The 10,000-nt window shown below is 36.6% G+C and overlaps 1 protein-coding gene across 8 annotated transcripts in view; it reads left to right on the forward strand.

Annotated features, from left to right (window-relative positions):
• strn (striatin, calmodulin binding protein) overlaps positions 1-10,000 on the forward strand; it is a 73,367-nt gene that overhangs the window by 36,575 nt on the left and 26,792 nt on the right. For all 8 annotated transcript variants that reach the window (XR_012386903.1, XR_012386901.1, XR_012386902.1 and 5 more), the window contains 1 exon segment: positions 9,842-9,945. Coding sequence is in view for 4 of the 8 variants with exons in the window: in XM_073916132.1 (XP_073772233.1) it covers positions 9,842-9,945 (104 nt within the window). In the remaining 4 variants the exon portion in view is untranslated.

Consider the following 10,000-nt stretch of genomic DNA (forward strand, 5'->3'; position numbering starts at 1 on the left):
TGTGTGTATGTGTTTGTGTGTGTGTTTGCAAGCGCATCACTGATGTTCTCTCTCTCTCTCTCTCTCTCTCTCCTCTCTCCTCTCTCTCTCTCTCTCTCTCTCCTCTCTCCTCTCTCTCTCTCTCTCTCCTCTCTCTCTCTCTCTCTCTCTCTCTCTCTCTCTCTCTCTCTCTCTCTCCTCTCTCCTCTCTCTCTCTCTCTCTCCTCTCTCTCCTCTCTCTCTCTCTCTCTCTCTCTCCTCTCTCTCTCTCTCTCTCTCTCTCTCTCTCTCTCTCTCTCTCTCTCTGGGGATGCGAGTGGGCCGCTCAGACGTCACTGCACTATTTCTGCCTTCACTCCTCTAATCTCGCTCTTCCTCCGGCTTCTGCTCCAATAAAGCACTCCTGAAAACACACAAGCTGGCCTTTTCTGGGATTCGCCCTCGGCTAAACTCACTCGCTCCGCTCTCTGTAGTCAGGCTAGATTAACATGCTTATATGTAAATACAGTTGAGGGCTAATTATTTACCCTCCTATGGAATATTCATTCTGTCAAATATTTCTTTAGTGATGTTGAACAGATTCAGGAATTGTTCACAGTATTTCCTCTAATATTAGTTCTTCTGGAGAAAGTCTTATTTGTTTTATGTGGGCTAGAATAATTGTAGTTCTTAATAGTTTTAAAGACATGTTAAGGTCAATATTGTTCGCCCCTTCAGCAATATTAGTGTTGGATTGTCTCCAGAACAAACCACTGTTATACAATGACTTGCCTAATTACCCTAACTTTACCCTAATTACCCTTATTAAGCCTTTACTTATTTTTTATATTATGTATATTATTATTATTATTACTGTTATTATGTTAACTAAAAATATTGTTATTTATCATAATCTAGACACTTATTATATTATGTATATTTTTGTTATTATGTAAACACACATTTTATTATACAGTTTATTAATATATAAACACTTATTTTATTATATTATTCATAATATTATCAGGTAAACACTTTATTAATTTTATTATTATTATGTAAACACTTATTTTATTGTATTATGTAAAATATTGTTATGTAAACACTTATTATATCACAAACACATTTTTTATACGATTGTTTATTGTCAGCATTTATTTTTTATTTTATGTACATCATTTATTATTATGTAAACATTTCATTTTTAATATTATGTTTATTATTATTATGTAAACACTCAATTTAGTATATTATTCATTATTATGTAGACACTAATTATATTATGTATATTATTATTATGTAAATACTTATGTTATTATATTTTTATTACGTTAGCACTTATTTTTATAATTTAAAATACTATAGACGCTTATTTTTTATAGTATGTACATTATTATTATTATTATTATTATTATTATTATTATTATCATTTATATGTAAACACTAAAGTTATTGTATCATTTATCATAATCTAAATACTTATTGTATTACAGTATGTATATTATTATCCAAACACTTATTTTATTATATTGTTTATTATGTTAGCACTTATTCTTTATATTATGTATATAGTTTATTATTATTTAAAGACTTATTTTTTAATAATATGTTTATTATTATTATTATTATTATTATTATTATTATGTAAAGAGTTAATTTTAATAATATGTTTATTATTATTATTATGTAAAGAGTTAATTTTTAATAATATGTTTATTATTATTAATATTATTATTATGTAAAGAGTTAATTTTTAATAATATGTTTATTATTATTAATATTATTATTATGTAAAGAGTTAATTTTTAATAATATGTTTATTATTATTATTATGTAAAGAGTTAATTTTTAATAATATGTTTATTATTATTAATATTATTATTATGTAAAGAGTTAATTTTTAATAATATGTTTATTATTATTATTATGTAAAGAGTTAATTTTTAATAATATGTTTATTATTATTAATATTATTATTATGTAAAGAGTTAATTTTTAATAATATATTTATTATTATTAATATTATTATTATATAAAGAGTTAATTTTTAATAATATGTTTATTATTATTAATATTATTATTATGTAAAGAGTTAATTTTAATAATATGTTTATTATTATTATTATGTAAAGAGTAAATTTTTAATAATATGTTTATTATTATTAATATTATTATTATGTAAAGAGTTAATTTTTAATAATATGTTTATTATTATTTTTATTATTATTATTTTATGTAAAGACTTAATTTAGTAAATTATTTATTATTATGTAGACACATATTTTCATTATATTATTATTATTATTATTATTATTATTATTATTATTATTATTATTATGTAAACACTTATGTTATTAAATTTTTTACGAATTTAGTCCTTTTTTATATTATGTATATTATTATTATGTACTTTTTGTCTTACATAAACACTTTTTTCATTATATTGTTTATGTCAGCAATTATCTTCTATATTATTGTTATTAATATGTAAACACTAAATTTGTTATATCATTTATCATTATGTAGACAATTATTTTATTACATTATTATTATTGTTATTATTATTATTATGTAAACTACATTTATTATCATTCATTATTATGTAGACACTTATTTAATTATATTGTTTATGATTGTTATGTAAACCCTTTATTATATTATGTACATTATTATTATGTAAACATTTATAATGTAAACATGTAATGTAATGCGCATATTAGCACACAGTTCTCATCAAGCTGCATGCAGATCATTTGATTAATGTTTTCCTCAGGCTGATATGGAGGTCGTCAACACACTTTAAGGATATGCAAATGAGCTTTAATGGGTTGGTGTTTCTGGGAGTTTGCCGTGTTTAGCTCCTCGTGTTTATGAGGAATTTTCCCATCATTCAGTGCATCTGTCCTCCTTTACTGTGACTCACTTTGGCCTAGTTTTGTTTGTTATCATAATACTGAGTGCTTTCCTCATCTGTGCAAGACGTTTGGGGGTTTCTGTGCTCATCTGATGAATACATGAATGAATGAATGCATCACCTGCTTTTTAGATTGGATTGAATAACCTGTGGTCAGCACTGTGGCCTCACAGCAAGAAGGTCACTGGTTTGAGTCCCGGCTGGGTCAGTTGGTGTTTCTGTGTGGAGTTTGCATGTTCTCCCCGTGTTGGTGTGGGTTTCCTCCGGGTGCTCCGGTTTCCCCCACAGTCCAAACACATGCGCTATAGGGGAACTGAACTAAATTGGCCGTAGTGTGTGTGTGAATGAGTGTGTATGGATGTTTCCCTGTACTGGGTTGCGGCTGGAAGGGCATCTAATGCATTATTCATATGCTGGAATAGTTGGTGGTTCATTCCGCTGAGGTGACCCCTGATAAATATTTGAGTAAGCTGAAGTAAAATGAATAAATAAATGAATAATCTGTGCTGTAGTGAGATATCAAGATCCAAATTGATGCATTGATCCTCTGATTTACTTATTAGGTGTAGTTTATTTATAAACTAATTTTGAGAGGAGCAGGTGATTATGATTGAACACGGCTGGTCCCGCATTAACTTACGCATGATTCACCAATCATATAGTCCTAACTCACTGTAAACAACAAGGGTTTCTTCCTACAGTTTTCTTCACCTTGAAGAATCCGCCTTCCACCTCTACTCCTTCACCTTTCCCTCTATAGGGTGGCACGGTGGCCCAGTGGTTAGCACTGCTGCCTCACAGCAAGAATGTCACTGGTTTAAATCCTTAACAGGACCATGTTCTCCCCATGCTTGCGTAAGTTTCCCAGCGGGTGTTAAAGACGAAAGTGATGAGGGTTGGGGAGTCGCGGTGGAAAATTAAGAGCGGGGCGAGGGTGTGTGTGTGTGAGGAGGGGGGGTCGTTAAAAGGAAGACCCGGATCATATTTCCGGTTCCGGTTCCAAATTAAGCTTGGTCATTAGTGAATTGATCAATCTAAATTAACACTATAATCGAATTCTTAACCAGGAGTATATCTACATAGCAAATTATAATCAGCCAGTCTTCAGCTGTAAACAAGGGGGGGGGGGGTGTTCTCAACACCTACCATAGCTCAAACTCCCCTCTCACCCTGCAAATGGGAGGGAGCCCCGGGCTCGAGGATCTTTCAGTATGAGCTCAGGGCTCTCTCCAGCATGCCAAACACACTTTATAATCAATCATCAGCTAAGGGTGAACTCTTATGATTTATTAATCCCCTTAATTGTTGCCTCCACTTTTGCAACACAGACTTAAACATGTTCAGCTGAAATGAAGCCAATCTTGATTTAGGATTTAGTTGCAAAAAGTGATTTAATGTGTGTATTTATATAGTGTGTTTGGCCATACACCCAAAGTGCTTCACGATCCCGAGAGCGTTCTCTTCACACCACCACAGTGTAAATTTAAGCATCCCGGTGGCAGGATGATGACAGTTAATGTTATGTTGTTATTCATTAGTTATTGTTATTATTATTAGTGTTTATACTGTGATCAGTAGAGAGGCGCTGTACGAGTTTACATATGCTGTTTATTTGAAAACAAAAGTAAAATGAGCGTTTGTCTATATATAAAATGTGTTTATATATATTTTCATATAATGTCTCCCTCTTGTGTCTGTATAAGGTTCCTGTAGTTGATCATTTGACATGTCAGTCTGTCTGTTTATCTTTAACTGGGCAATTCTTGAGCAGAATAAGTCACAATGTGGACCAGAGTTTGACTTTTAATGGTCTTTTAATAGTCTCTGAATGATGCTTACCCAGATCCTCCAACATGTAGGCCAGACAGCAGACATATGAGCTGAAGGACACACACACACACACACACACACACACACACACACACACACACACACACACACACACACACACACAGAAACAAGCACACTTTTTCCTTATTCTAAAAAAAAGCATGGAGGGATTAAAAAATAATTAAACTGCAAAATATACAGATACACACACACACACACACACACACACAGTGCTGAGCATAAATGTAACTTCTTTAAAGACGTTAAACTCTTATTTAATGTTGTTTAATATAATAATGTTCCATAATATTTTCCTTTATTTCTGTGTAAATAAATGTTCTGTTCTTTGATTTGCTACTTTTATAATCTGATTGGCTGATGTAGAATATTTTCTGTGCACTGATTGGCTGCAGTAGAGGATGTTCTGTCCTCTGATTGGCTGCAGTAGAAGATGTTCTGCACTCTGATTGGCTGCAGTAGATGTTCTGTCCTCTGATTGGCTACTGTAGAGGATGTTCTATCCTTTAATTGGTTGCAGTGGAGGATGTTCTGTCCTCTGATTGGCCACTGTAGAGGATGTTCTGTCCTCTGATTGGCTGCTGTAAAGGATGTTTGTCTGCTCTGTTCTCACTCTAGTTTAGTGCTGCTTTAATCAGATTGTTGTGCAGTGTCAGAGGTTGTGTGTAGGAGCAGTGTAAGTCCGCTCAGCTCACAGTAAACCTGCTGATCTGACACATGCAGCGCTTAAACACATGCGCTATAGGGGAATTGATGAACTAAACTGGCCGGAGTGTATGAGTGTGTTTGGGTGTTTCCCAGGTACTAGGTTGCCTCTGGAAGGGCATCCGCTGTGTAACACATATGCTGGAATAGTTGGCAGTTCATTCCGCTGTAGCGACCCGCTGTGGTGTTTGGGTCAGTGATGATGGGAATGCTGGGAGTTTCCACATCTCTATCAACATTCCAGAGCGCAAATATCTGTTACGCACAACACCACAACACTGCACTGGCCTTGGTTCCCACAGCTGTGTGTTTGAGAGAGAGAGAGAGAGAGAGAGAGAGAGAGAGAAAGTGTGTGTGTTTGAGTGTGTTTTGGTGTGTTTGTGATAGAAAGGGTGAAAGTGTGTGTAAGAGAGAGAGAGCATGTGTGTGTGTGTGTGTGTGACAGAGAATGTGTGCGAGAGAGTCTGTGTGTACACATATCCGGCCCTCGCTATAAGCGAACTAAACAGCTGCTTAGGGCACCACCGCCACTAGAGGGCCCCCACAACCCGCTAGTGGTGCGAGCTGCTTCCTCACTGAAATTGGTTTTATTTTCATTTTACAGATGATCTTCATTGTCTGTGCTCTAGTGCTTAAATATTTATACACTTTCACTGAGGAGAAAAGAAATCATAACTTTATTAAAGTTGAAATTGTTTTCGTGTGAAGGTCATGTGATTAACAACAAGCTCGCAGCATCAAATTTCTCATATGCGTTCTACGTTCTCGCGGTTTGAGTTTGTTCTTTCAAGTAAACCTCCATGACCGCACCGGTCGCCACAAGAACGTGAGCCCTTGCACAGACACTTCATTGCCTGCCCCATTATATACCTGATTTATTTTGGAAGTCGGACCGCGAAAATTTAACGAAACTAACGTCATCCTTCAGACGCAGAAAAGCTGAGGAGGAAAATGACAACCAGAAGCACAAAATCATTTGTAGCATCACTTTTAAGAGCTAATGATGATGTTAAAGACACAGGCTGCATCCGAAACCACATACTTCCATATTATACAGTACGCTAACATCAGTATGTAAGCCGAGTAGAGTGTACGAATTCATAGAATTCGTAAATCAGTATGCGAGAAGTACCCGGATGACTTACTACTTCCTGCGAGATTCTCGAGTGCGCATCCCATGCATGCTGCGCTATCCCATAATGCCCCGTGAGAGAATTCATGAATGGGAGTGAAGCGACGCAATTGACGCAGCAACCATTGCTTGCCTGACGACGAATAAACCTGCACTGTGGATCTTACCTCAGTTGTATGTGTCACTTACACATATTAAGGTTTTAGTTATGATACTCCCAAAATAATTCCACAGATTTCTACCAAAACTCTCTGCGGAAATAGCACAAAGCGTCCGCATGTTCCGTCTGGTCCTGCTTATTACCATGTGATGCATTTTCACTTTCGGCTAGTTATTGCTCGCTGTCTTTCATTGCAGGGTTTTTACTTCTGGAATTTATTAAAACAAAAGCTCAACCTGGAATCCTTTAGAGACTCTTCAATCTGTTTGCTAAATTAATAAAATATGTTTTAAACACTTCAGAAAGACACAAAGTAGGAATCACTGCTCCCTTTATTAAAGATTGTTTACTTCTTTATTTTGGAAGCTGCTAGTTGACAGAAACAGTGCTGTTTTAAAATGTTCAGGGGCCTCATGTATGAACGCTGCGTACGCACAAAAACTTTGCGTACGCCAGGTTTCACGCTCAGAATCGCTCACGTTTGGATTTACTAACGATGAACTGAATGTGGGAATGTCCGCAGCTTTATGGCTGGCGTACGCACATTTTTTGTGCGTGTCTGTTTTATTTCCATTGGCGACTCCTAGAGGCAGTTGTGTTAAATTCCTCTCTACAAATTGTCTGAGACTTGCAATGGCAGCTGTATGAGACGGGTTCATCTAGCAGGTATATAAGGTTTCCATACCATACAGTTGACCAGCCAAACATTAAAGCGCAATTTGCAGCAGTCGCCTGTTTTCCCAATGTAATCTGAGCGATCTACTGCACGCACATCGCTATAAAGACACTATCTGAAGATGAATTTGCATGCGTGAATCAGAAACATTTCCATTCAATAAATGTGCAAATAAAATATGATGCACAGACTTATTAATGATTCCTACTTGTCTTTCTCGTGATAAATAGTTGGCAAAATCTGATATGTAGCGGGGGAAAAAAGAGGAAAGAGTTCATCAGATGCTGGATTCGAACCGAGTTCATGCTCGAACGTGTCAAAACATGTTGACATGCGTCGTACGAGCTGCGCCACTGACACTGTTAAGGGTACTGCAACATTTTACACCTATAAATCACACTATTTCTTTTTTTTAATGCACTCAGTGCGATGTTCAGACCCAACTGTGTTAACCGCATCAGCTAAACTCTCCCACTCTACTTTTTTCTTTTGTTGTTAATTCCGGAGAACAAACTTACAAATAACACCACTTTCCTCCGGTCTATCTCCGAAAGCAGCAGCTCCAATTCACATTCTGTTCAAAGTTTCTCTTTTTGCTTGCTTTTGACATTGCTTATTCATGTCATTAGCATATTCATACGGGGGAGGATGCAGGGAGGGGTTTTGTACTCGTGCATGTTGCGCTCAGTTTCACGTTCATTCGGATGTACAAAGAGAATATGCGTGAGATTCGGCGTACGCAGTGTTTCATACATCTGAATTTTTTTCTGCGTACGCACATTTACAGCTTTGTGCGTACGCAATGTTTTAGTATAATTTCCACGCAAGTCTTCGTACATGAGGCCCCTGGTCATCCAGAGAGTTTTTACGCAGAAGAAATCAGGCTTTACTTTTCTGTTTCATTGACTGTGTTTAATAAGCAATATAATTGTTGTGGGCTGTTTTGCAATGGCAATACTCCACTATTTAGAGCAAGGCAGAGCCCCAAAAGTATTCTGCCCAGGGCCCCCAAATGTACAGGGCCGGCCCTGTGTGTACATTTGTGTGAGTACATGCGTTTGTTTGTGTGTGTGTTCGGACTAGAGAAAGTATGTGTGTTTAAGAGTGTCTGCGAGTGTTTGTGCATGAGAAAGTGTTTGATCATCTGTGAGTGTGTGTTGGGCATGCCTGATAGAGCAGTAGTCATGTGTTTGCTGCACAGTATGCGCAGATGATCTGCATCTGGATCTGCTCATGAGTGACTGATGTTCTACACACACACACACACACACACACACACACACAGAAATGTGGACTCAAACACTGGAATGGGAACGTATTGTTCTTTTTAATGATGCTTTATTTACATTTGCTATACATCTCTGTGTTGTGTCTAAAATATCAGCCCATTTGATGCTGTCTAAATAGTGAGCACCCTACAGTAGGTTTGTAGCAGACCCTTCTCAGACTGTTTGCTGTGTTTACTCTGAATTATAGCTTACATTATGACAGTAAACAAATGAAAACTGTGATGTGATGTGCTCAGATCTGATTATTGGGTAAACGGAAGAGAATCGAGTATGAGAGAGTCAAAGAAAGCAGACGTTCTGCATTACAGCTGCATCTATTTTAGGGCATCTTTCATCAAATGCAAAGTCCATTTCTAATAGAGCATCAAACTTATATATTTATTGCGATGGTGATTTTCGAAAGTATTACAGCGCTTTGTAAACGTTTATTACGAGTCTCCCTATACAGGTTGATAGAGCGCTTGGATCTGGAAGCCTCTTCGTGTGACGTCACACTTAACAAGCTGATTAATCAGGGGTCGTCACAGCAGGATGAACCACCAACTATTCCAGCATATGTTTTACACAGTTGATTTCATTACAGCTGCCACCCAGCACTGGGAAACACCCATACACACTAATTTCTCACACACACACACACACTACAGCCAGTTTAGTTGATCAGTTCCCCTATAGTGCATGTGTTTGGGCTGTGGGGGAAACCGGAGCACCCGGAGGAAACCCATGCCAACATGGGGAGAACATGCAAACTCCACACAGAAACACCAACTGACCCAGCCGGGATTTGAAGCGGAGACCTTCTTGCTACGAGGCAATAATGTGACACAGTGAGCCACCCAGACCAAAAATAAATAAATAATAAATACAACTTAAATTAAAATACTCAATCTATTTCTGTAAATATGCTTACACTCTTTTATTTAGCTTTTAAACTGTATTTAATTTTAATATTATTTAACATTTTATTCTGTTTTGTTTGTATTATTCGCATTATTTTTTTTCTCACATGCAAAGTTCTCTGTTCACCTACATTATCTCGTTTGGCAGTAATATGGCAGGAAAAGAGAAAGGTGCATGAGTGTTTTTAACTGTATGAACTGTCTGCAGAGCATCTGAATGAGGGTATGTAAATGTGTGTGTGTAAATGTGTGTGTTTCAGGCTCAGATCGCGTTCCTGCAGGGCGAGAGGAAAGGCCAGGAGAACCTGAAGAAAGATCTGGTGCGGAGGATAAAAATGCTGGAGTACGCTCTCAAGCAGGAGAGGTCAGTGTGTGTGTGCGAGAGACAGAAGAGTGTGTGAGTGTGTATAAGCGAGCAA

Source organism: Danio rerio, chromosome 11 (genome assembly GCF_049306965.1).
Source record: "Danio rerio strain Tuebingen ecotype United States chromosome 11, GRCz12tu, whole genome shotgun sequence".
Taxonomy (NCBI): Eukaryota; Metazoa; Chordata; class Actinopteri; order Cypriniformes; family Danionidae; genus Danio; species Danio rerio.